Genomic DNA, 27,570 nt, shown 5'->3' with positions numbered 1-27,570 from the left:
GTCAAACGGCGCTCCTTCCCTTCCGAGCTCTCCCATGCGCCCAAACAGTGGTTTACTGCCACATATGGGGTATCAGCGTACTCAGGACAAATTGGACAACAACTTTTGGGGTCCATTTTCTCCTGTTACCCTTGGTAAAATAAAACAAATTGGAGCTGAAGTAAATTTTTTGTGTAAAAAAGTTAAATGTTCATTTTTATTTAAACATTCCAAAAATTCCTATTAAACACCTGAAGGGTTAATAAACTTCTTGAATGTGGTTTTGAGCACCTTGAGGGGTGCAGTTTTTAGAATGGTGTCACACTTGGGCATTTTCTATCATATAGACCCCTCAAAATGACTTCAAATGAGACGTGGTCCCTAAAAAAAAATGGTGTTGTAAAAATGAGAAATTGCTGGTCAACTTTTAACCCTTATAACTCCCTAACAAAAAAAAAATTTGGTTCCAAAATTATGCTGATGTAAAGGAGACATGTGGGAAATGTTACTTATTAAGTATTTTGTGTGACATATCTCTGTGATTTAATTGCATAAAAATTCAAAGTTTGAAAATTGCGAAATTTTCAAAATTTTCGCCAAATTTCCGTTTTTTTCACAAATAAACGCAGGTACTATCAAAGAAATTTTACCACTATCATGAAGTACAATATGTCACGAGAAAACAATGTCAGAATCACCAGGATCCGTTGAAGCGGAACCTCATAAAGGGACAGTGGTCAGAATTGTAAAAATTGGCCTGGTCATTGACGTGCAAACCACCCTTGGGGGTAAAGGGGTTAAAACCCTTCCATTTCAGTTAGTGCATTAACAATATTAACTTTGGAGGTGTATTCTTTCTATTTCTTCTGTTCGAGTCACTTGATTCAAGAACTAAAAGAAATTTGGTAAATTTACCAAAACCATCAATTTTAAGTATTTTGTTGAAATTAAATATTTCAGGATCTACCAATTATCAAGGCTTAGAAGATTAAAAATATATATTCTCACATTTGGCATGCCCAATTCCCCTTTTTTTTCCTGAAACTGTGAGAATTTTTTGTTTTAGTCAACTCTTTCTTCTCTTACATAAGGAGTCAATAATATTTTTTTCTTTCAAAGCATTCTCAGTAAATGAGACTGGAGAATATACATAAAAAAAGACAAATAGGAATTAGTTGTTTCAATCCCTAACACTGCTCTTAAATGTAGTCTCTTAGCATAAATGACTGATCAAACCAAGCACAGATGTTTAATCCAAGCTTGGCGTGACTGAGCAGTTTACTGCACCCTAACGCCTATTTGGTTTCCATTTCCACCTTGCACCCAATGCTTGTGTTTAGTTGTGCTGACAAACTCCCTTTAAGGTTATTTAGCAAAGGTATAAGATTAAGAGAAAAAGATTTCTATTAGGCTCACTGGATATGTTCATCATTAGTTTTTTAAAGTTATTAGAGGGATGAACAATGAAACAAATTGAGACATATAATATGCACCAATAATACAGATGCAATACCCACACTGACCCCAGTTCACTAAACTAAGCTAGCACTGAGGGCTTTATGGGTAATTACAATTATATTACATTAAAATTACAATCATTAGAGATGAACCCTGCTGACCATAAGAGCTTATACTCTATAGGATAGAAAGGTCACCGCTGACCATAAGGGCTTACACTGTACAGGCGAGAGAGGACCCCACTGACCATAAGAGCTTACACTTTATAGGATCGAGAGAACCCTGCTGACCGTGAGAGCTTACACTTTATAGGAAAGAGAGAAGGAACCCCGCTGACCATAAGAGTTTACACTCTACAGGAGGGGGGGAGAGAGGACCCTTCTGACCATAAGAGCTTACACTCTACAGGAGAGAAAGGACCCTGCTGACCATAGGAACTTGCGCTTTATAGGAGAGAGAGGACCCTGCTGGTTATAAGAGCTTACACTCTACAGGAGAGAGAGGACCATACTGACCATAAGAGCTTACACTCTACAGGAGAGAGAGAGAGAGAGGATCCTGCTGACCATAAGAGCTTACACTCTATAAGAGAGAGAGAGGATCCCGCTGACCATAAGAGCTTACACTCTACAGGAGAGAGAGAGAGGATCCTGCTGACCATAAAAGCTTACACTCTACAAGAGAGAGAGAGGATCCCGCTGACCATAAGAGCTTACACTCTACAGGAGAGAGCGGATCCCGCTGAGCATAAGAGCTTACACTCTACAGGCGAGAGAGAGGACCCCGCTGACCGTAAGAGCTTACACTCTACAGGAGAGAGAGGACCCTGCTGACCATAAGACCTTGCACTCTACAGGAGAGAGAGAGAGGACCCCACTGGCCAGAAGAGCTTACACTCTACAGGAGGGAGAGAGGACCCCGCTGACCATAAGAGCTTACACTCTACAGGACTGAGAGGACCACACTGACCATAAAAGCTTACACTGTACAGGAGAGAGAGGATCCGGCTCACCATAAGAGCTTACACTCTGCAGGAGAGAAAGAGAGGACCCCGCTGACCATAAGAGCTTACACTCTACAGGAGAGAGAGGATCCCGCTGACCATAAGAGTTTGCACTCTACAGGAGAGGACTCTGCTGACCATAAGAGTTTATACTCTACAGGCGAGAGAAGACCCTGCTGACCATAAGAGCTTATATTCTACAGGAGAGAGAGGACCCTGCTGACCATAAGAACTAAAACTCTATGGAGAGTGACAGAGGACCCCACTGACCATAAGAGCTTACACTCTACAGGAGAGAGAAAGGATCCCGCTGACCATAAGAGCTTACACTCTACAGGAGAGAGAGAAGACCCTGCTGACCATAAGAGCTAACACTCTACAGGAGAGAGAGAGGACCCTGCTGACCATAACAGCTTACACTCTACAGGAGAGAGAAACCCTGCTGACCATAAGAGCTTACACTGTACAGGTGAGAGAGGACCCTGCTGACCATAAGAGCTAACACTCTACAGGAGAGTGAGAGGACCCTGCTGACCATAAGAGCTTACACTGTACAGGTGAGAGAGGACCCTGCTGACCATATGAGCTAACACTCTAAAGGAGAGAGAGGACCCCACTGACCATAAGAGATTACACTCTACAGGAGAGAGACGACTCTGCTGACCATAAGAGCTTATACTCTACAGGAAAGAGAGGATCCCAATGACCATAAGAGCTTACACTCTACAGGAGAGGGAGGACCCTGCTGACTATAACAGCTTACACTCTAAAAGCGAGAGAAGACCCTGCTGACCATAAGAGTTTACAGTCTACAGAATACAGAGAGAGGATCCCGATGACCATAAGAACATACACTCTACAGGAGAGAGAGGACTCTGCTGATCATAAAAGCTTACCATCTACAGGAGAGAGAGGACCCTGCTGACCATAAGAACTTACACTGTACAGGAGAGAGAGGACCTCGCTAACCATAAGAGCTTACACTCTACAGGAGAGAGAGAGGATCCCGCTGACCATAATAGCTTACACTCTACAGGAGACAGAGAGAGGATCCCGCTGACCATAAGAGCTTATACTCTACAGGTTAGAAAAGACCCTGCGACCATTAGGCTGTGCGCACACGATGCAGAATTTGTGCGGATCCGGAGCGGATTTTTCCACGCAGAAACGCTGCAGTTACGCACAGTGATTTATAGTACAATGTACATCAATAGCGGAAAAAAAAGCTGTGCTAATGGTGCGGAAAATGAACTGAATCCGCTGCAGATTGAAAACAAGTGCACGTCACTTCTTTTGTGCGGAACTTCAGCGTTTCTGCACCCTTCCATTATAGAAATCCATAGTGGTAAAAACCGCAGAAAATCTGCACAAAATCCGCATTAATTCCACATGAAAATCCGCAGCAAATCCGCACCTGCGGTTTCTACCAGGAGATCCGGATTTTGTGCGGAAAATTCTGCACCCCAATCCGCAACGTGTGCACATAGCCTAAGAGCTCACGCTCTACAGGAGAGAGAGGACCCCACTGACCATAAGAGCTTACACTCTACAGGAGAGAGAGAGGACCCTGCTGACCATAAGAGCTTACACTCTACTGACCATAAGAGCTTACACTCTACAGGAGAGAGAGGACCCCACTGACCATAAGAGCTTACACTCTACAGAAGAGAGAGGACCCTGCTGACCATAAGAGCTTACACTCTACAGGAGACAGAGAGAGGATCCCGCTGACCATAAGAGCTTACACTCTACAGAAGAGAGAGGACCCTGCTGACCATATGAGCTTACTCTCTACAGGAGAGAGAGGATCCTGCTGACCATAAGAGCTTACACTCTACAGGAGAGAGAGTCACCCAGTGACTCTAAAGATGGTAAACGACCCTGATGGACAAACTGTGCTCCACTAATCTGTGATGGCCCAGGTGCTGATTACCGTAAAATATGATAATCCATAAGATGTCCTAGTATTATGAGGAACCTGCGCGCCAACACAAATTGATGTTTGCCTGCTCTCTGATGCTTTAACAGCGTGGGTAATACTGGGTGAGTTTTCTTTTTCTTTTTGAGAACCGCAATTAGAACTTCAAATTTTTCACATTTACATGAACCTGCAAGTTTCAGGAAATTCTATTCAAATTTGACCCCCCGCTGATCAATCCTCTCATGTCTAATAACCACCTTACAACTAGACACTGAGATATTTTCAAAAACGTTTTTTTTAGTGGTGGATTGCTTTATGATTCTAGCCTGAGTAGGGAGCTTTTGGCTGTTTTGTATCTTAGTTGCATAAGCAGTAGAGTGTAGAACATTAATGATTTATGGAAAGTAATAGTTAAAGATCAAAGCTATCATTAGGCAGTAATGTAGTTGCTGTTTACCGATGCTCTGATGTCTTTATGAACAGTAGTAATAATGATGAAGGCAATGTGCCCTGATACACCTACAGTATACATGGATGGATAATGATGGAACGGAGGGACAGTGACTGCACATTAATTATCCATTGATGGTTGGGTGGTGAAAATCATTTCAGAGGCAAGTCATGATGCATCTTAGGTGAGAATCGATAGCAATTTCTTTCTTAAATGCAATTCACTTCTTCTCTTCCTTGCTGCGAGAAGAGAACTGAGTATAATTCAATAGTCGCTAGAAACATAAATCTAAATGTATCATTAAAAGAGATGTTCTCTATATTATGCTCTTCACTCCGTCCTTTCCTGAACATTATATCAACACATCACTATGTCTCCTATATATTTCAGCTATATTTTGCTGAACTAATTAACTGATGCTACGCAATGAAACAAAAAATGATTAAAAGAATTTAAAAAAAAATGATAAATATACAGTATATTGTATAAAACAAAAAAAATAGAAATTAAAAATAGATTTTTTTGGTGGATTGTTTCATGCAGACTTTGGCTTCTACTGAAAATATATAGTCATGTAAAATGCATAAATTGTCCTGCAGAACTCATCAGATTGTGGAATATATGGTTATGCAATCACTCTGTGAACCTTTCCAAAAATATATTCTAACAATTTTGAGATCTAACTCCTAAATTTAGATATCAGATTATAGAGTTTTATAGCTTCATAGGATTCATTGTTCTTCTTGACATTTTATGATTTTAGGGGATACACTAGTTATTGTTTAGATTAAAAAGTATTAATTATTGTGGAAAAAAAGATTTGCCAGGGTCGTATGAGATTTAAAAAACATAACTATGTTCTTCAATAAATAGCATAAATTGTAAAAAAATTGCATATATCACATCAGATCTTTATATATATGGTAGTGTGGAGACATGTCTGCATTGTGGTATTTATGATATAAGGTGAATGGACATCCAACTTGAACGTAGGTCAGTTTGTTTGACCTCGACAAATATCACCATTCTTGTCCAAAGGTTGTGTATGTAGAGTTGTAGCATAGCGGCAGCCCTTGCAGTCCATGAGTTGAGATGGACAGGTGCTGCTCGGGACCAGGCCTTCTCTCCTACCCCCGTCATTACAATTTCAGCATAATCTGCATCCTGAGGATGTGGATCAACCATCCAGTCTGTGCCTCCTAGGCCGGTGTCACACTTGCGCGTGCAATGCGAGAAACTCGCATCAATACTCAGCACTGCCGCCGGCGGCTGCATAGAAATATATGCAGCCGCACACTACGGTCCCGAGTGCCGGTGGCAGTGCTGGGTATTGATGCGAGAGACTCACATTGCCAACGCAAGTGTGAGCCCAGATTAACAGTAAAACTTTTACTAAGCAGTCGAAGCTTATCAGGTGGGCAGAGGTGGGATAGGGCACAGCAATTCGCTCTTCCTTCCTCCTTAGTACAACTCATATTCCGTCCTGCCACATGTTCTTTCTGGATTATCCCCATGCCCTCTGACTCCAGCAGCCTCAGGGATTCGTTGTCCACTCTGGTAGTGAGTGCACATGGGACCAGCCACCTGCCCCTTCACATAATTCAACATCCACCGACCTTGTGATGTCAGAAGACCAGGCCCACTCCTTGGTACCTGGCCTGAGCCCTAGCTACTGGAATGTCCATCGTGGAACTCTATTTGACCTCATACTACCTAAAATGACTGGTCCATGCTAGCAACCCACCCCACCTGAGCTTGGCCTTCACTAGGCAATTCACTAATTGACGCTGAACTCCCTCTTGACGGAAAATATCCTCCTTTTATCAGCACTAGTGCCCGCCCACTAGGCTAGTTCTATCCTTAACCATTTCTTATCTTATATGCTAAACCTGTTATCCTTAGTCTATATCTTTTGATGTCCTAAGCTTATCCTTCCGCTATGCTCACTTTATGCATTAACACTTTATATACTGTACATCACTGTAATAAATTACATCAGACTCCAGTTACTTTTACATATAAAACCGCACGACAGTATTCACATGGCGCGTTTGTTGTCTTCAGGGGTAGGACAAGGGTAAGACAGTCCATGTCCCTACATATATCGTGTATCTGCAGGCAGCCGAGATCATAAGCATTATGCCCCACAGCACCTATGGCCATGATGACACCAGACACAGTGTGGACCCAGCCTATGTCTCTATGTCACACCATAGCGCAATGCATGAGAATTGGGCCAAATTGCAACATCTAGGGGACCATAACTTTAACAAGCAAGTCACAAAAAATCCACCCGGGTCCTATATTCTGCAACTTGCTTGTTGCCGCACTCCAGATATCACAATGCCACCCCATTTACTTATATTGCACTGTGATGTAGCAAAGACACATACCGGTGCCGCAACCAAAGTCGCCGTGTAGCTTCAGCCTAAAGATTATTTTCCACTCTGTCAGTGCACGCTTACAAAAAAATGTGCCCAGCGTGGTGCTGAGCCATACAAAGTCAAGTAGCCCCTTCTCTAAGCGCAGTGGTGCCACATAGTCAAGAAGGTTTCCAGCCTGGGCCACGCGCTTCGCTGCAACTCTCAACTTCTCCTACCAGCTCTCCAGCGAGGCGCCACGGCAGTCACCTCACAAGAGTCATCCACCATGTTACCTGTGCAAAATCAAACCATTGCCTGTACCGGTAGCATCTACGACATTCTCTGTACTCAGAGAGTTATCATTATAGCATTTGTGGTGTTACATGGGACTGCAGATATCATTTACCACATTATCTGTACGCAGAGAGTTATCGTTGTGTTATTAGTAGTGTTACATAGGACTTCAGGTAACTTCTACTACATTATCAATACTCACTCAGAGTTATCACTATGTTATCTGTGGTGTTACACAGGACTGCAGAGAACATCTACTACATTATGTGTACTCACAAAATGATTACTGTTATCTGTGGTGTTACATAGGACTACAGGTATAATCTACTATGTTACCTGTACTCAGAGAGTTATCAGTGTATTTTTGGTGGTGTTTCATAGGACTGCAGGTGACATCTACCACATTATGTGTACTCAGAGAGTTATCACTGTGTTATCTGTGGTGTTACATAGGACTGCAGGTGACATCTACCACATTATGTGTACTCAGAGAGTTATCACTGTGTTATCTGTGGTGTTACATAGGACTGCAGGTGACATCTACCACATTATGTGTACTCAGAGAGTTATCACTGTGTTATCTGTGGTGTTACATAGGACTGCAGGTGACATCTACCACATTATGTGTACTCAGAGAGTTATCACTGTGTTATCTGTGGTGTTACATAGGACTGCAGGTGACATCTACCACATTATGTGTACTCAGAGAGTTATCACTGTGTTATCTGTGGTGTTACATAGGACTGCAGGTGATATCACTACATTATCTGTACTCAGAGAGTTATCACTGTGTTATCTGTGGTGTTACATAGGACTGCAGGTGATATCACTACATTACCTGTACTCAGAGAGTTATCACTGTGTTATCTGTGGTGTTACATAGGACTGCAGGTGATATCACTACATTACCTGTACTCAGAGAGTTATCATTGTGTTATCTGCGGTGTTACATAGGACTGCAGGCAACATCTACTACATTATCTGTGCCCAGAGGGTCAGCACTGTGTTATCTGTGGCGTTACATAGGACTGCAGGTGATATCACTGCATTACCTGTACTCAGAGAGTTATCACTGTGTTACCTGTGGTGTTACATAGGACTGCAGGTGATATCACTGCATTACCTGTACTCAGAGAGTTATCACTGTGTTACCTGTGGTGTTACATAGGACTGCAGGTGATATCACTGCATTACCTGTACTCAGAGAGTTATCACTGTGTTACCTGTGGTGTTACATAGGACTGCAGGTGATATCACTGCATTACCTGTACTCAGAGAGTTATCACTGTGTTACCTGTGGTGTTACATAGGACTGCAGGCGACATCTACTCCATTATCTGTGCCCAGAGGGTCAGCACTGTGTTATCTGCTGCATTTTATAGGAGAGTATGTAACATCGATTGATCTATTACTATTTTCTATTGCTTTGTTATCTGTGATGTTACATTTTTCTTGGGGGAGAAGGCGGTTTGTAATGGCGTCACGACGTGTCTGGAGCTTGGCGCCCTGATCTTTTCTGACCATAGCAATTCCCCTGCACTGCTCCCACAGGTGCAAAAACAGCGGCCATAGAGGTCCCGCTCCTGGTCCTGCTCAGGGACAGTACATTGCTCCCTCATACTGACATATATCTTATGTTTTAAGGAACAATCCGTACCCTTCATGCCGTATTCCGCCTGACATTCATGCATTAAATGAACCAAACATGCACCTCGCCTCCAGCTTTTAAGTTTGACTTACATAAATGAAATGAAAGTAGCGAAAGACGTGTAGTAATAATCATTGATCGTTTACAGATGGTAGCAGGGAATGACGCAGGTTGGAGAGTAAATCTCGGAAGCCCCCCGATCTTAATCAATCCTCCATTCCCGTCCTTTGTAGATGGCCCATATTTCATAATGTGCCATCCTTCATCATTATTAGAACACTTCCTTGTTGTCGCCCTACACATTTTCTCGTTGCAGAACTAATTAAAGTAGATTATTTATATTAAAAGAAGAAACTTGTCTTTTTGCCAATGAGGAACTTAAGGCAATCCCCTTGTGTGTAAAGTCTATAAGTAGCGATGAAATGAGCCCTGAGAGCCCGGGATTATACTGATGAGCCTTGTTGGTTGAGTTACTTTCAACTAATGTTCATCATTTCAAAAGGGTAATGTCACCTTGCAGACTTACCTGGCAGTGGTGCCATTTACAAATGCTAATTGTTGATAAGGCAGTCATTAAAGGAACAGTGATCCCAAATAATACAGCATGATATAGTTTTATGTTAACTCCCAGGCAATGAGCACAACGTGGGAGTATAGTGTCTCTGACTCATCTCTAGGGGCCTATTCTGGACGCATTCATGGTTCAGTCCTTTAAAGGAGTTTTCCCATGGTCAAAAAATTCATTTTAATCAATAGTAATAACTTCCATAATTGGATGTGTTTAAATAAAATGTTCCTGTGCTGAGATAATCTTATAATTGTGCCTCTGCTCTGGACCGTATAATGGCTATGTCTGACTCTGCGGGAACATGGTCTGGTCATACTACAGCTCCTGGGCAGGGGGAGAGAAAAAGAGTATACAGACAAGACAGCACGGGATCCCAAATAATTCTTTTTTTTAAGAAAAACGTCCGTTAAAAACAGGCAGGGAAATGTTTTACCTCACAGAAAGAATCAGCCATGATTGCCTGCTGTAATGTCTGTATACTCTCTTTTGCTTCCTCCCCTTCCCCGGACCTATGGTATGATCAGACCATGTTCCTGCACAGTCAGACACAGCCATTACACAGTACACAGCAGGGGCACATTCATAAGATTATCTCAGCACAGGAACATTTTACGTAAAAACATCCAATTGTGGAACTTACTATTATTCCAAGATCTATTCAATAAAATAAACTTGTGATTGTGGGAAAACGCACTGTAAGTGGTCATTAAGTTGTCTTTAAGTGATCAGAAAGACTAACTGGACTCATTGTGACCCTCGGATCCTATCATTTGGAGAATAACTAACGTCAACATGATTCTACAGGTTGTTTCTATCATTGCAGATAAGGCCTCTTTCACACTTCCGTCTTTGGCAAACCGTCGCAATCCGTCGTTTTGGGAAAAAAATGGATCCTGCAAATGTGCTTGCAGGATGCGTTTTTTTCCCATAGACTTGGATTAGCGACACATCGCGACGGATTGTCACATGTCGCATCCATCATGCGACAAAGCCGTCGTGTTTTGGCGGACCGTCATCACAAAATATGTTCAATGTAACGTTTTTTTGTGCGTCGTGTCCGCCATTTTCGTCCGCGTATACGCAGCCAAAACTCCGCCCCCTCCTCCCCGGACTGCAGAATGGGCAGTGGATGCATTGAAAAACTGCATCCGCTGCCCACGTCGTGCAGTAATTTCACAACGTCCATCGGTACGTCGGGCCGACGCATTGCGATGGGCCCATACCGACGGAAATGTGAAAGAGGCCTAAGCTATTTTGGCATGGATATGGATGGGATGCAATGCCATACGCCACCTTTGGACAAGTGTGGTGCTGTTTTGGCTGATAAGGATCCTTGCATTTTTAATTCTGTACAACCCCTTTAAAGATTTATTTTATGATCTCAAAGAAACATTTGATTCCCTTACATTAGAATAAAAACAGGACCCTCGTTTTAGGCTATTTTAATTTTCTAGGTGCCTTCTCTTGGCCAAACAAACAAATTGACCCCAATCCATTGTAAAAATCTACATGAGATGTAACACTTGGTGAAGAAGAGGAGTAAAATTAAATTAAAATTGTACCCAGTTGCTTTGATGGTTAAATAAGATGCATTGGAAAACTTGTTTATCCTACCAGGTCGATAAGAGGACATAGTACAAAAGAAAACGGTTTTAATGAGCTTTGCCTCGGTGCAGGTGGCCTTTGCTTTTATGCACTAAGTATAGAAAATCTGCTCTTTGTATATTTTCTGTGCTAAAACAGAACACTTTGAAAGAAACTGTGAAACTTGACACTTTCTTTGCCCACAAGAGTGATAAGACCATGATACTAACCTGGTAGGGGAGCCAGAGCATTGTAATCAGCCACTTCCCACTCACCCCTGAATTGCAGCTTTCTGTATGAGATGAATGCAAATTGTTCTGGCATTTTACTGGTCAATTATTTTCTACAAAGGCCGAGGGAGGGGTCATTCATCATAATAAGCTCCTCCAAATTTGTGGATGGGGTTTATTTTGAATGCTCTTTAACTGAGGGTCTTTGTGAATTTCCACAATGATGTTTGCAAGTAATTTTCAATTTAACAAAGAAAAACTTTAAAAAAAATTCAAAAAATAATAATGATATAAAATTAAGCTATTCTTGAAACCAAATCTGAATGATAAATCTCTTTTGTCTGGCCTTTTTACCATTTATATGGGTTTTGTAGGGTGCCATTTGGTAGATACAATACTGTTTGACTGCAGGTATGGTGGCTGTTTGCTTAAGGCAATAATGACACTGTGGTGTGAAGAAATATCCAGTACTTTTTTTTCCGACATTTGTGAAGACAAAAAGGAGAGATAAGTCAATACTGTAAACTTCCTATAGCAGGACTATTACTATTACAGACAGCGACAACTGTGGCACACGCTGCAAACACGTTTCCTGCAGCGGTGCTCCAGGTGCGCCGAACGTCTGTGGAGAAAATCTAATCTACTCGAAGATTTCATCCATTATAAGTTTATGCTTAAAACATACAATTCTGCCCTTCACCTCTCCAAACAAACCTATTTTAACTCCCTCATCACCTCACTGCCCAATAATCCTAAACGCCTCTTTGACACTTTTCATTCCCTTCTCAATCCAAGAGTGCAGGCCCCAACCACAGATATCCATGCTGACGATCTGGCCAATTACCTCAAGGAAAAAATTGACCACATCCGACAGGAAATTATCTCCCAATCCCTTCATTCCATGCACTGTCTCCCCTCCCCCATTGCATCTAGCTCACTCTCTGATTTTGAACCAGTCACAGAAGAAGAAGTAATCAGGCTCCTTGCATCTTGTCAACCGACCACTTGCAGCAGTGACCCCATTCTGTCACATCTCCTCCAGTCCCTTTCCCCGGCTGTCACCTCTCATCAAATGAAAAAGTTCAACCTTTCTCTCTCTTCCGGTATCTTTCCCTTCTCATTTAAGCATGCCATCATACATCTATTACTTGAAAAACCATCCCTAGATCAAAACTGTGCCGCTAATTATAGACCTGTCTCTAATGTTCCCTCATCTATAAACTCCTGGAACGCCTGCTCCACTCCCATCTTTTCCGCTATCTCTCAGATAACTCTCTTCTCGACCCTCTACAATCCGGTTTCCGCTCTTTACACTCTACACTGAAACTGCCCTCACTAAAATCTCTAATGATCTACTAACAGCTAAATCTAATGGTCACTACTCCATGCTAATTCTCTTGGATCTCTCCGCAGCATTCGACACTGTGGATCATCAGCTCCTCCTCACTATGCTACACTCCATCGGCCTCAAGGACACCGTTCTCTCCTGGTCCTCCTCCTATCTCTCTGACCGATCCTTCACTGTATCTTTTGCTGATTCCTCCTCCTCTCACCTTCCCCTTACTGTTAGGGTTCCTCAAGGATCAGTCCTAGGCCCCCTCCTCTTCTCTTTGTATACTGCCCCTATTGGACAATCAGTAGATTTGGTTTCCAGTACCATCTCTATGCTGATGACACCCAATTATACTCTTCTGCTCCTGATATCATGACTGCCTTTTTAGAAAACACCAGTGATTGTCTTACCGCTGTCTCTAACATCATGTTCTCCCTCTATCTGAAACTGAACCTGTCAAAAACTGAACACCTCGTGTTTTCTCCCTCTATTAACCTACCTTTGCCTGACATTGCCATATCCGTGTGTGGTTTCACCATTACTACCAAGCAACATGCCCGCTGCCTTGGGGCCATACTTGATTCCGAGCTTTCATTCACCCCTCACATCCGATCACTGGCTCGCTCTTGCTATCTGCATCTCAAAAACATTTCTAGAATTCGCCCTTTTCTTTCGACTCTGCAAAAACTCTTACTGTTTCACTCATTCATTCTCGTCTGGACTATTGTAACTCTCTACTAATCGGCCTCCCTCTTACCAAACTCTCCCCGCTCCAATCTGTCCTGAATACTGCAGCCAGGATCATTTTCCTCACCAACCATTACACTAATGCTTCTACCTTGTGCCAGTCATTACATTGGTTACCCATCCACTCCAGAATCCAGTACAAAACTATTACCCTCATCCACAAAGCACTCCATGGTTCAGAACCACCCTACATATCCTCTCTGGTCTCAGTCCACCACCCTACCCTTGCTCTCAGTTCTACTAATAACCTGAGGTTAGCATCCTCAATAATCAGAACCTCCCACTCCCATCTCCAAGACTTTTCACGTGCTTCGCCATTTCTTTGGAATGCACTACCCAGATTAATACGATTAATCTCCTATCCCCATAGTTTTAAGCGTGCCCTAAAAACACAGTTATTTAGACTAGCCTACCGCCTCAATGCATTAACCTAACTATCCCTGTGTTGCCCATTCAAAAACTTAAACCATAATCAGGTTCCTCGCATCATGTTCTCATACACTTTATGCAGTTAATAGCCCTCTGTGTCTGTACTGTTACATATTTAGGCAGTTAACTGGTTCATGCAGCTTTACATGAACATCCGATCCTTACACTATGGCTGGTCCAAACAACGAAAGCAATTATTACCATCCACCTCTCGTGTCTCCCCTTTTTCCTCATAGTTTGTAAGCTTGCGAGCAGGGCCCACTGTCATGATCCGCTCCAGGGTTTATTAGTGTCTGCCCTTTTTTCTGGACAGATCATGTCAAGGGTTAACTTGGCTCTGCCTCATTCTGGGTTCATGTTTGCTATTTAGCTCCCATGAATCTTGCTAGCAGTGTCAGTTATAGTTCTGCCTTCAGCGTGTTAACCTGACCGTGCTGGTAGCTACTGATTTGCCCTGCTGTGAACCCTGACTTGTCCTGTCTCTGTTAACTCCCTCTGTCTGCCCTTTTCCCAGTATTTCTCTGTCTGTTTGTTTGCTTGATTCTCTGGTTCTGATCTCCTGGCTTGATTATTTACTTTGTTTCTGTTTGTCCCTATTGTACCGTATATTGCCCGTTCTGGTTTACTGATCTCTGGCTACGTCCTGACCATCCGTCTGTCTAATCCTTTTATTCTGTTGTGCTATCTCGTGCTTTTCACTCAGCTTGTCTGACCACTCTCTCGCCACTTGGTGGCGTCTGTTTTGCTGTCCTGTGTGTGCAGTCTCACTTTCCTCTCAAGCTCCCCCTGGTGGAGGTTGTGCTGTACTGCACTGCAGCAGCCTGACACCCTCATTCTTCTTGGTATCTGTTTTAAACAGTGATTATTGTTATGCTGTAATGTCTATTGTCTGTACAAATCCCCTCTATAATTTGTAAAGTGCTGCGGAATATGTTGGCGCTATATAAATATATAAATAAAATATTATTATTATATTATATTCTGAAAGTATAATGCTTACTCTCTCACCATGCTTACATATGCCCTTACAATTTTTGCTCTGCTCCACTAATCCTTACTCTCCTTTATTATCTCCAAACCCCATTACTCTCCAAAGAAATAATTATCTCACTTTCCCTCTTACCTTACCTCCCCACCTGACCACATTTGCAGACCTGCTCCTCAACCTCATATCCCTCCTACTAAAACACAAAACAAGCTGGAATCTCTCCTTCTCCCACCTCCTCTCCCTCTCTCTGCTTCTCCTCACTGCTGGCGACATATATCTCAATCCCGGATCTTCACAATTGATTCCTCCCTTAAATTTTCCTCCTATCACTCCCCATATACTAGAAGCTACCAAAATCTCTGTAACATAAAATCCATTCCTTTGACCCACCACACACACTCCGCTGCTCCCTTTTTCAGACGCGCTTTGGAACGCTCGTTCCATCTGCAATAAGCTCCATGTCACCTACAAACTTTTTACACTGTGTTCAGAATTATTAGGCAAGTTGTATTTTGATCACATGATACTTTTTATACATATTGTCCTACTCCAAGCTGTTCAGGCTTGAAAGCCAACTACCAATTAAGTAAATCAGGTAATGTGCATCTCTGTAATGAGGAGGGGTGTTGTCTAATGACATCAAAACCCTATATAAGGTGTGCTTAATTATTAGGCAACTTCCTTTCCATTGGCAAAATGGGTCAGAAGAGAGATTTGACGGGCTCTTAAAAGTCCAAAATTGTGAGATGTCTTGCAGAGGGATGCAGCAGTCTTGAATTTGCCAAACTTTTGAAGCGTGATCATCGAACAATCAAGCGTTTCATGGCAAATAGCCAACAGGGTCTCAAGAAGCGTGTTGGGCAAAAAACGCGCAAAATAACTGCCCATGAATTGAGGAAAATCAAGCATGAAGCTGCCAAGATGCCATTTGCCACCAGTTTTGCCATGTTTCAGAGCTGCAATGTTACTGGAGTAACAAAAAGCACAAGGTGTGTGATACTCAGGAACATGGCCACGGTAAGGAAGGCTGAAAAACGACCACCTTTGAACAAGAAACATAAGATAAAACGTCAAGACTGGGCCAATAAATATCTTAAGACTGACTTTTTTAAAGTTTTATGGACTGATGAAATGAGAGTGACTCTTGATGGGCCAGATGGATGGGCCAGAGGCTGGATCAGTAAAGGGCAGAGAGCTCCACTCCGACTTAGACGCCAGCAAGGTGGAGGTGGGGTACTGGAATGGGCTGGTATCATCAAAGATGAACTTGTGGGACATTTTCAGGTTCAGGATAGGGTGAAGCTCAACTCCCAGACCTACTGCCAGTTTCTGGAAGACAACTTCTTCAAGCAGTGGTATAGGAAGAAGTCGGTATCGTTCAAGAAAAACATGATCTTCATACAGGACAATGCTCCATCACATGCCTCTATCTACTCCACAGCCTCGCTGGCCAGTAAAGGTCTCAAAAAGAAGAAAAAATAATGACATGGCCTCCTTGTTCACCTGATCTAAACCACATAGAGAACCTGTGGTCCCTCTTCAAATTTGAGATCTACAGGGAGGGAAAACAGTCCACCTCTCGGAACAGTGTCTGGGAGGCTGTGGTGGCTGCTGCACGCAATGTTGATCGTAAACAGATCAAGCAACTGACAGAATCTATGGATAGAAGGTTGTTGAGTGTCATCATAAAGAAAGGTGGCTATATTGGTCACTAATTTTTTGGGGTTTTGTTTTTGCATGTCAGAAATGTTTATTTCTAAATTTTGTGCAGTTATATTGGTTTACCTGGTGAAAATAAACAAGTGAGATGGGAATATATTTGGTTTTTATTAAGTTGCCTAATAATTCTGCACAGTAATAGTTACCTGCACAAACAGATATCCTCCTAAAATAGCCAAATCTAAAAAAAAACACTCCAACTTCCAAAAATATTAAGCTTTGATATTTATGAGTCTTTTGGGTTGATTGAGAACATGGTTGTTGATCGATAATAAAAATAATCCTTTAACCCCTTTCTGCCATTAGACGTACTATTGCGTCCATGTGGGGTGGGCTTTACTTCCCAAGGACGCAATAGTACGTCATATGCGATCGGCAGCGCTCACGGGGGGAGCGCCGCCGATCGCGGCCGGGTGTCAGCTGTTTATCGCAGCTGACATCCGGCACTATGTGCCAGGAGCGGTCACGGACCGCCCCCGGCACATTAACCCCCGGCACACCGCGATCAAAGATGATCGCGATGTGCCGGCGGTACAGGGAAGCACCGCGCAGGGAGGGGGCTCCCTGCGGGCTTCCCTGAGCCCCCCGCAGCAACGCGATGTGATCGCGTTGCTGCGAGGGTCTCACCTCCCTCCCTGCTCCCTCCAGCCCCGGATCCAAGATGGCCGCGGATCCGGGTCCTGCAGGGAGGGAGGTGGCTTCACAGAGCCTGCTCAGAGCAGGCACTGTGAAGCAGCCTGCACTCCTATCAGATCAGTGATCTGACAGAGTGCTGTGCAAACTGTCAGATCACTGATCTGTGATGTCCCCCCCTGGGACAAAGTAAAAAAGTAAAAAAAAAAAATTTCAAATGTGTAAAAAAAATAAAAAAAAATATTCCAAAATAATGAAAAAAAAAAAATATTATTCCCATAAATACATTTCTTTATCTAAATAAAAAAAAAAAACAATAAAAGTACACATATTTAGTATCGCCGCGTCCGTAACGGCCCGACCTATAAAACTGGCCCACTAGTTAACCCCTTCAGTAAACACCGTAAGAAAAAAAAAAAAAAACGAGGCAAAAAACAACGCTTTATTATCATACCGCCGAACAAAAAGTGGAATAACACGCGATCAAAAAGACAGATATAACTAACCATGGTACCACTGAAAGCGTCATCTTGTCCCGCAAAAAACGAGCCGCCACACAGCATCATCAGCAAAAAAATAAAAAAGTTATAGTCCTGAGAATAAAGTGATGCAAAAATAATTATTTTTTCTATAAAATAGTTTTTATCGTATAAAAGCGCCAAAACATAAAAAAATGATATAAATGAGGTATCGCTGTAATCGTACTGACCCGAAGAATAAAACTGCTTCATCAATTTTACCAAACGCGGAACGGTATAAACGCCTCCCCCAAAAGAAATTCACGAATAGCTGGTTTTTGGTCATTCTGCCTCACAAAAATCGGAATAAAAAGCGATCAAAAAATGTCACGTGCCCAAAAATGTTACCAATAAAAACATCAACTCGTCCCGCAAAAAACAAGACCTCACATGACTCTGTGGACCAAAATATAGAAAAATTATAGCTCTCAAAATGTGGTAATGCAAAAAATATTTTTTGCAATAAAAAGCGTCTTTCAGTGTGTGACGGCTGCCAATCATAAAAATCCGCTAAAAAACCCGCTATAAAAGTAAATCAAACCCCCCTTCATCACCCCCTTAGTTAGGGAAAAATTTAAAAAATGTATTTATTTCCATTTTCCCATTAGGGCTAGGGTTAGAGTTAGGGCTAGGGTTAGGGCTAGGGCTAGGGCTAGGGTTAGGGCTAGGGTTAGGGCTAGGGTTAGGGTTAGGTTTAGGGCTAGGGTTAGGGTTAGGGCTAGGGTTAGGGTTAGGGCTAGGGTTAGGGTTAGGGCTAGGGTTAGGGTTAGGGCTAGGGTTAGGGCTAGGGTTAGGGCTAGGGCTAGGGTTAGGGTTAGGGCTAGGGTTACAGTTTGGGTTGGGGCTAAAGTTACAGTTAGGGTTTAGATTACATTTACGGTTGGGAATAGGGTTGGGATTAGGGTTAGGGGTGTGTCAGGGTTAGAGGTGTGGTTAGGGTTACTGTTGGGATTAGGGTTAGGGATGTGTTTGGATTAGGGTTTCAGTTATAATTGGGGGGTTTCCACTGTTTAGGCACATCAGGGGCTCTCCAAACGCGACATGGCGTCCGATCTCAATTCCAGCCAATTCTGCGTTGAAAAAGTAAAACAGTGCTTCTTCCCTTCCGAGCTCTCCCGTGTGCCCAAACAGGGGTTTACCCCAACATATGGGGTATCAGCGTACTCAGGACAAATAGGACAACAACTTTTGGGGTCCAATTTCTCCTGTTACCCTTGGGAAAATACAAAACTCGGGGCTAAAACATATTTTTTGTGAGAAAAAAAAAGATTTTTTATTTTCACGGCTCTGCGTTATAAACTGTAGTGAAACACTTGGGGGTTCAAAGTTCTCACAACACATCTAGATTAGCTCCCTGGGGGGTCTAGTTTCCAATATGGGGTCACTTGTGGGGGGTTTCTACTGTTTAGGTACATTAGGGGTTCTGCAAACGCAATGTGACGTCTGCAGACCATTCCATCTAAGTCTGCATTCCAAATGGCGCTCCTTCCCTTCCGAGCTCTGCCATGCGCTCAAACGGTGGTTTCCCCCAACATACGGGGTATCAGCGTACTCAGGACAAATTGGACAACAACTTTTGGGGTCGAATTTCTCCTCTTACCCTCGGGAAAATACAAAACTGGGGGCTAAAAAAATAATTTTTGTGAGAAAAAAATTTTGTTTTATTTTTACGGCTCTGCATTATAAACTTCTGTGAAGCACTTGGTGGGTCAAAGTGCTCACCACACCTCTAGATAAGTTCCTTAGGGGGTCTACTTTCCAAAATGGTGTCATTTGTGGGGGGTTTCAATGTTTAGGCACATCAGTGGCTCTTCAAACGCAACATGGCGTCCCATCTCAATTCCTGTCAATTTTGCTTTGAAAAGTCAAACGGCGCTCCTTCCCTTCCGAGCTCTCCCATCCACCCAAACAGTGGTTTACCCCCACATATGGGGTATCAGCGTACTCAGGACAAATTGTACAACAACTTTTGGGGTCCAATTTCTTCTCTTACCCTTGGGAAAATAAAAAATTGGGGGCAAAAAGATAATTTTTGTGAAAAAATATGATTTTTTATTTTTACGGTTCTACATTATAAACTTCTGTGAAGCACTTGGTGGGTCAAAGTGCTCACCACACCTCTAGATAAGTTCCTTAGGGGGTCTACTTTCCAAAATGGTGTCACTTGTGGGGGGTTTCAATGTTTAGGCACATCAGTGGCTCTTCAAACGCAACATGAGGTCCCATCTCAATTCCTGTCAATTTTGCATTGAAAAGTCAAACGGCGCTCCTTCCCTTCCGAGCTCTCCCATCCGCCCAAACAGTGGTTTACCCCCACATATGGGCTATCAGCGTACTCAGGACAAATTGTACAACAACTTTTGGGGTCCAATTTCTTCTCTTACCCTTGGGAAAATAAAAAATTGGGGGCGAAAAGATAATTTTTGTGAAAAAATATGATTTTTTATTTTTACGGTTCTACATTATAAACTTCTGTGAAGCACTTGTTGGGTCAAAGTGCTCACCACACCTCTAGATAAGTTCCTTAGGGGGTCTACTTTCCAAAATGGTGTCACTTGTGGGGGGTTTCAATGTTTAGCCACATCAGGGGCTCTCCAAACGAAACATGGCGTCCCATCTCAATTCCAGTCAATTTTGCATTGAAAGTCAAATGGCACTCCTTCGCTTCCGAGCTCTGCCATGCGCCCAAACAGTGGTTTACCCCCACATGTGGGGTATTGGCATACTCAGGACAAATTGTACAACAATGTTTGGGGTCCATTTTCTCCTGTTACCCTTGGTAAAATAAAACAAATTGGAGCTGAATTAAATTTTTTGTGAAAAAAAGTTAAATGTTCATTTTTATTTAAACATTCAAAAAATTCCTGTGAAGCACCAGAAGGGTTAATAAACTTCTTGAATATGGTTTTGAGCACCATGAGGGGTGCAGTTTTTAGAATGGTGTCACACTTGGGTATTTTCTATCATATAGACCCCTCAAAATGACTTCAAATGAGATGTGGTCCCTAAAATAAAATGGTGTTGTAGAAATGAGAAATTGCTGGTCAACTTTTAACCCTTATAACTCCCTAACAAAAAAAAATTTTGTTTCCAAAATTGTGCTTATGTAAAGTAGACATGTGGGAAATGTTATTTATTAAGTATTTTGTGTGACATATCTCTGTGATTTAATTGCATAAAAATTCAAAGTTGGAAAATTGCGAAATTTTCATAATTTTCGCCAAATTTCCGTTTTTTTCACAAATAAACGCAGGTACTATCAAATAATTTTTACCATTGTCATGAAGTACAATATGTCACGAGAAAACAATGTCAGAATCACCAGGATCCATTGAAGCGTTCCAGAGTTATAACCTCATAAAGGGACAGTGGTCAGAATTGTAAAAATTGGCCCGGTCATTAACGTGCAAACCACCCTTGGGGGTAAAGGGGTTAAAATACAACTTGCCTAATAATTCTGCACACAGTGTACTTTTTGCAATACATTTTTCCTGGGCCTCACCAAAACACAGCTTCATCTGCTGCGCTGTGTTACTGTGGCCTTTAATTCACCCACACTCCTCGCCCTGGCAATAGACATGGTGGAAGAGTGTGTCTTCTCCTTTCCAACAACTGTACCCTCAACCTAATCCCACCACTAACCTCCCTTGTCTTCCCACCTTTTGAAGTCTATTCATTCTGCTCTGCCTCTAATCTCCAAGTGGCTGAAATATACTGATCCCCATGTCTGGCCACCACCTTTATTGACCACTTCTCCTCTTGGCTCCTACACTTTCTTACTCGTCCTTTTAGATATGTCCTCTGCCTTTAGCACAGTCGATCATTCCCTCCTTCTACAAATCCTTTTTTTTTCCCTTGGCGTCAAAAACCTTGCCTTTCCTGTATCTCCTCATGCCTTTCATGCACATTTAGTGTCTCCCATTCCCATAATACCTCCTCACCCCGACCTCTCTTTGTTGGTGTTCCTCAAGGCTCTGTCCTACTCTTCTCAATCTATACCTTTGGCCGGGGAGAGCTCATAAAGACACATGGCTTCCATTACCACTTTTACGCTGATGATACTCAGATCTACCGCTCTAGTCCAGATGTCACCTCTCTGCTGTCCAGAATCCCAGAGTGTTTATCAGCCATATTCTCCTTCTTCTGACCTCGCTTCCTAAAGCACAATATTAACAAAACTGAACTCATCCTCTTTCCTCCATCTCACCTAACCCCTACCCGATCACTCTATCATAATGAACGACACCACACTTTGTACAGTACCAGAAGTCCGCTGCCTCGGAGTAACACTTGACTTTACCCCTTACTTCAAACTGCATATCCAAGCCCTTGTCACCTTCTGCTCAAAATATTTCCAGAATTCATCCTTTCCTCATCCTGAATCTACTGCATAATCTGTCTCCTCCTTATATCATTGAACTAATCTTTCCTGCAACCTTCGGTCCTCCTTCTCTACTTCACACCTGTACGTTCCTCACCCAAACACATCTACGTCTTCTCCCAATTGACTCCCATCCTCTGGAATTCTGTGCCTCAACACATCTGATTATCTGCATCACTTGGAATCTTCAGACTGAACTTGAAAATCCACCTCTTCAAGAAAGCAAACAGCCTACAATAACCCCGCTGCCACCTCACCACCACCAGAGCAGCCACAACCCCATACTCTATTGTCTCCTTCCCCATTATCTTGTAGACTGTAAGCCTGCAAGGAAATTCTGTGTATTAGAGTACAAGCTCATATAGGGACAGTATTGTAGCCATATTGAGGTCTGAAGCTGATCATATAGCTTGGAACGCTGTAGTGATGAAAAGATAATTTGGGATTTAAATACACTGGCTTTGTCAAATTTCTCCCTGTGATTCAATTTAATAAATATATTTGTTACAAATTGCCTTTTCTAATTATGCTCTGGGATCTCTTTAGAAATATAAGATACAAAAGTTGGCAAAAAAGCAATATTTACTTCACTACTCACCTCTCTGACTGCCTTGCTGCTCACTGCCGGACATCTGTACCTCTCCTTTCTGGTGCCACGCGTTGCATCTCTCATTGCAACATTGCATCAAGCCTGGTCGCTAAACGTTGCAAGGTTGCGATGTACATAATTTCATCACAACATTGAAAGCTTACGACATGCAGACTCCCATGACCTCATTCTGGTTGGAAGTTCTGGCCTATAGTAAAGAGGTCAGAGATGTGGCATGTGATGGTGGAAAGAAGAGGACCAGATGGCAGGCAGCAGGACTTTTGGAGAGGTTAGTGGTGAGGTAATGCCCCATCCAAATAAGCCTCACACATTTCTCAAAAAAAAAGCTAGAAAATTTAAGACTGAACTTGTGCCAATTTTTTTCAAGAGAAAACTGGTGCAAATGATTTGTCACATCACTCCCTATTGAGTTAATGTCAGAACGTTCACACTTTATTGGCACGGAATTTGGAGCTCTGTGTGTTCACATCATATCTACATTTTTACAAAACCGTTAACAGTTTTCCCATCCATAACTATATTGTAATAAAATATATAAGTAAAAAACGCGAATTGCCATATAATGTCAACCACTAAACCAGACTGTATGGTATATGCAAGCTAGAAAATTCATAAAGTGCTGTGTTAATCCTACAATTTAGAATTCATTACATTTATTTTTAACAGACCTCTCGCGGACTGAGAAGAAAGAGAGCAAATGTCCCACCCCTGGCTGTGATGGCACAGGTCACGTGACTGGCTTATATCCCCACCATCGGAGTTTATCAGGTTGCCCACACAAAGACCGGGTACCACCAGAAAGTAAGTTGTGATATATAAATGGTTAATATGTGCTATATAAACATACATTTTACAGATCCACAATTTTAAAATGCATATGTTGATTTCATCATTTATATAATATGACTAAATCAACATATGCATTTTAAATTGTGAATTCTGTGACATTAAATAGACCAAGTACACAAAATTGTAAAAAAGAGGTAGAATAACTTTACTATATGGCTTGTAACCATCACTAGAGGGAGCATATGAGCTCATTGCATACTGCCTTATTATTGAGTTCTGTGTACAAGCAGTATAGAGTAACTTTCTGTGTTCCCTGTATGTCTGTGCAGGAGACTTTGAAGCTCTAAATCAGAAAAACCTACACTACTATACACATGTATTAAAGGGAATCTGTCAGTAGTATCAACCCTCCTAAGCCATCTATATGGGCATGCAGGTCTTAGAAAGCTGAATAAAATGATACCTTGATATCTGTGCTACAATGTCTTGTTTCAGAAAAATTCATGCTTTTCTTAATATTTTATTGAGCTGTTTAGATCTATGGGCCGGACACTGATCTCCTTGAGAATCTGCCTCCAGAGCTTATTTACAATGGGCTCTGGAGGCAGATTCTCAGAGAGATATATGTCCGGTCCATAGATCTTAACAGCTCATTTACATATAAGAAAAACATGGATTTCTCTGGAATAAAACATCAGAAATGAAGGTATCATTTTATTCAGCTCTCTATGACCCACATGCCCATATAAACAGCTTAGAATGATTGATTCTACTGACATCTTCTATTTAAGACATTAATAACCACAGAAATTTGAACCTATTTAGCTTAAAAAATGGATTTTAAAGGTGAAAATTGAACACATTGCATTTTTGCAGCATTTTTACCTACATCAAAAAACAAAGTGTTGGCAGGAATAATGTCGCGTAAAATACCAGTGCTTTTGCCATATTTTTGCATGCATTTTTTATGCATTTTTACTTACAATTTTTTCCATTCATTAGAATGGTTAAAAAAAACGCTCCGAAGACGCTGAAAGAAATGACATGCTGTATATTTAAAAAAAACAGCCGACACCTCAAAAAACGCGATGCAAAAAAAACATGTGTATAATATTTTGGAAATCTCATTCACACTTTGCTGGTACTGTAAAATACATTTTTTTACTGCTGAAAAAAAGTAACAAGAAAAACGTGCAAAACCCCCACATAAGAACATACCCTTATTCCATAATTGATAAACACATCAACACGACAAAAAGAAACCTAGAAAATTAAATACACCCACTATTCAAAATTTTTTATTTTGTAGCGAATGTAGTGTGGACATATCAATATTTGTTGTTATTTTTAGAATTTTAGGTATAAAAGAGAAATAAATGAAATAAATGCATAAAATACATTTGAGAGAAATGAAAAATATAATAACCAAGCGATATTGTGATGAATTCCAAAAAAATGCACTTAACAAATATTTTTTTCCCATATATAAAATAGAATAAAGATGCTTTAAGTAGAAGTGTTACCTCCTCAGACAACTATGGTCAATGAATATCCAAGTTGGCGTCAGATGCGCAAAATTTCTTGTTATCGTATGTTCAACATATTCCATTTATTAGACTGATTTCTTTCTTTTATTCCTTCCGCGTAGTTCTTGCCATGCATGAAAATGTTCTAAAGTGCCCGACGCCAGGTTGCACCGGGAGAGGCCACGTAAACAGCAACAGGAATTCTCACAGAAGGTAGGCGCAGCGTCCCCGGATCTGCTACAGACGGACATTTCTACTACAGCAGCACTTTCTGGTAGTCCCATTTGAATTGAAGAGATGACAGCTGGTGCTTACTTTGCTTTCTTAAACTACTCAAAAGTTTCCGTTTGTCATAAAACAAGATCAAGAAATGTGTGATCTAGGGATTTTTTTTTTTGGCACAAAGCGAAAACTTTTTCCTGACTGTTGCCCTTCACATAAACTGACTGCAATACGCCTCTATTTTTTTTTTCATCAACAAGAGAATTTACCATGTGACCAGTCAAGAAATTTCTTTTTATGATGTAGTGACTTAATGAGAGTAGAAAACTACCGTATTTTGCGGTTTATAAGATGCACCGGATTATAAGACGCACCCCAAATTTTGAGGAGATAAATAGGAAAAAAAACTTTTTTATAAACAAAATGGTGGTGCTTTTTACAATCCAGGTGTCTTATTACTTACCGGAGGTGGTGGCTGCGGTGAAGCGGGGTCCCAGGATCCCTCCTGGTGTTCGGTGGTGCAGGCCACAATGGAGAAGGGTGTTCGGTGGTGCGGGGGCTCCACTGACATTTTGTGAAAGCCCAAAGCCCACTCACTGCTTACTATGCGGTGGACTCGGTAAATTCTCCATCTGCGCCTGCACCACAGCTGCGGCCATTTTTCTTGAGACAGCGCGTAGAGGCAGTTGCAGATTGAGATCTCAGCTTTCCTCAATCTGCGCCGAGTGAGAAGCTGGAAGCCGGATGCTGGACCCTGGAAGAAGAATGGCAGCCTACATATGCCACCACAGGGCTACTGGTTACCATCGTACCACTACCGCTCGCCGCTGTACCACCACCGCTTGCCACCGTACCACCACTGCAAACCGCAGGACCACCGAACCACCACCACAATACCCCCAGCTCCAGGCTCGCAGCATCAGTGTTCGATTTATAAGACGCACCCCCATTTTCTCCCTTATATTGGGGATCATAAAAGTGCATCTTGTAATCTGAAAAATGCAGTAATAAAATCATTGAGAAAAATGTGGGGCAGAATGGTGGCTCCGGGATTAGCATTTGGGTCCTGGGTTTAAATCACACCAATAGAATAACTTCAATGTGTTTGAATAATAATATGTTCAAGTCCCCGCGGGTACATGTCTTGCAAATGTTCAAAAACCACAACATATGCTGGGATTTCCTGTTTGTTAGGCATCCCTGCATGTGTGAGACATGCAGCCGCGGGGACTCAAGCATAGTATTCGAGCACGCCGAAGATACTCTATTAGCATCAAGCGTGCTCAGATAACACCTTATCTGTACATGCTCACTTTGGGTTTTCTATGGTTTCCGCCCACATTCCAATGACATACTGATAGGGAATCTAGATTGTGAGCTCCAATGAGGATAATGTCTGTAAAGTGCTTAGGAATTAATGGTGCTATAAAGAGTAAGTGAGTAAAATAATAAATATCAAGGTATATCTAGGCAGTTTTCTTCAGAAAGTGGCAAAAAATGTTTGCTATATTTGTGCAAAGATGTGTGACTTTCGTACATCGATCTTACCAAAGTGCTTGGAAAATGGCTGTGGATATCTCTGCAAATAATAATAATTTGTATATCTATAGCGCCAACTTATTCCGCAGTGCTTTACAATTCAGAGGGAGCAAACAATATCTGACATTACAAAGTAAAGGTACCTTCACACTAAACGATATCGCTAGCGATCCGTGACGTTGCAGCGTCCTCGCTAGCGATATCGTCCAGTGTGACAGGCAGCAGCGATCAGAATCCTGCTGTGATGTCGTTGGTCGGGGCTAGAAGGCCAGAACTTTCTTTGGTCGCTGGCTCTCCCGCAGACATCGCTGAATCGGCGTGTGTGACACCGATTCAGCGATGTCTTTGCTGGTAACCAGGGTAAACATCGGGTCACTAAGCGCAGGGCCGCGCTTAGTAACCCGATGTTTACCCTGGTTACCAGCGTAAACGTAAAAAAAAAACACTACATACTTACGTTCTGCTGTCTGTCCTCCGGCGCTGTGCTTTCCTGCACTCACTGTGAGCACAGCGGCCGGAAAGCACAGCGGTGACGTCACCGCTGTGCTTTCCGGCCGCTGTGCTCACAGCCAGTACAGAGAAGCACAGCGCCGGGGACAGACAGCCGAAGGTAAGTATGAAGCGTTTGTTTTTTTTA

At 42.2% G+C, this 27,570-nt stretch overlaps 1 protein-coding gene across 33 annotated transcripts in view; it reads left to right on the top strand.

Annotated features, from left to right (window-relative positions):
• The window catches only part of MYT1L (myelin transcription factor 1 like), a 770,605-nt gene that overhangs the window by 650,184 nt on the left and 92,851 nt on the right, over positions 1-27,570 (top strand). For all 33 annotated transcript variants that reach the window (XM_069728021.1, XM_069728020.1, XM_069728031.1 and 30 more), the window contains 2 exons: positions 23,524-23,658; positions 25,295-25,385. In XM_069728021.1, coding sequence (XP_069584122.1) covers positions 23,524-23,658; positions 25,295-25,385 — 226 coding nt within the window. The remainder of the gene's footprint in view (positions 1-23,523; positions 23,659-25,294; positions 25,386-27,570) is intronic.

This window comes from Ranitomeya imitator, chromosome 5 (genome assembly GCF_032444005.1).
Source record: "Ranitomeya imitator isolate aRanImi1 chromosome 5, aRanImi1.pri, whole genome shotgun sequence".
In the NCBI taxonomy this organism is placed as follows: Eukaryota; Metazoa; Chordata; class Amphibia; order Anura; family Dendrobatidae; genus Ranitomeya; species Ranitomeya imitator.
This window is presented reverse-complemented; position numbering and strand designations above follow the sequence as displayed.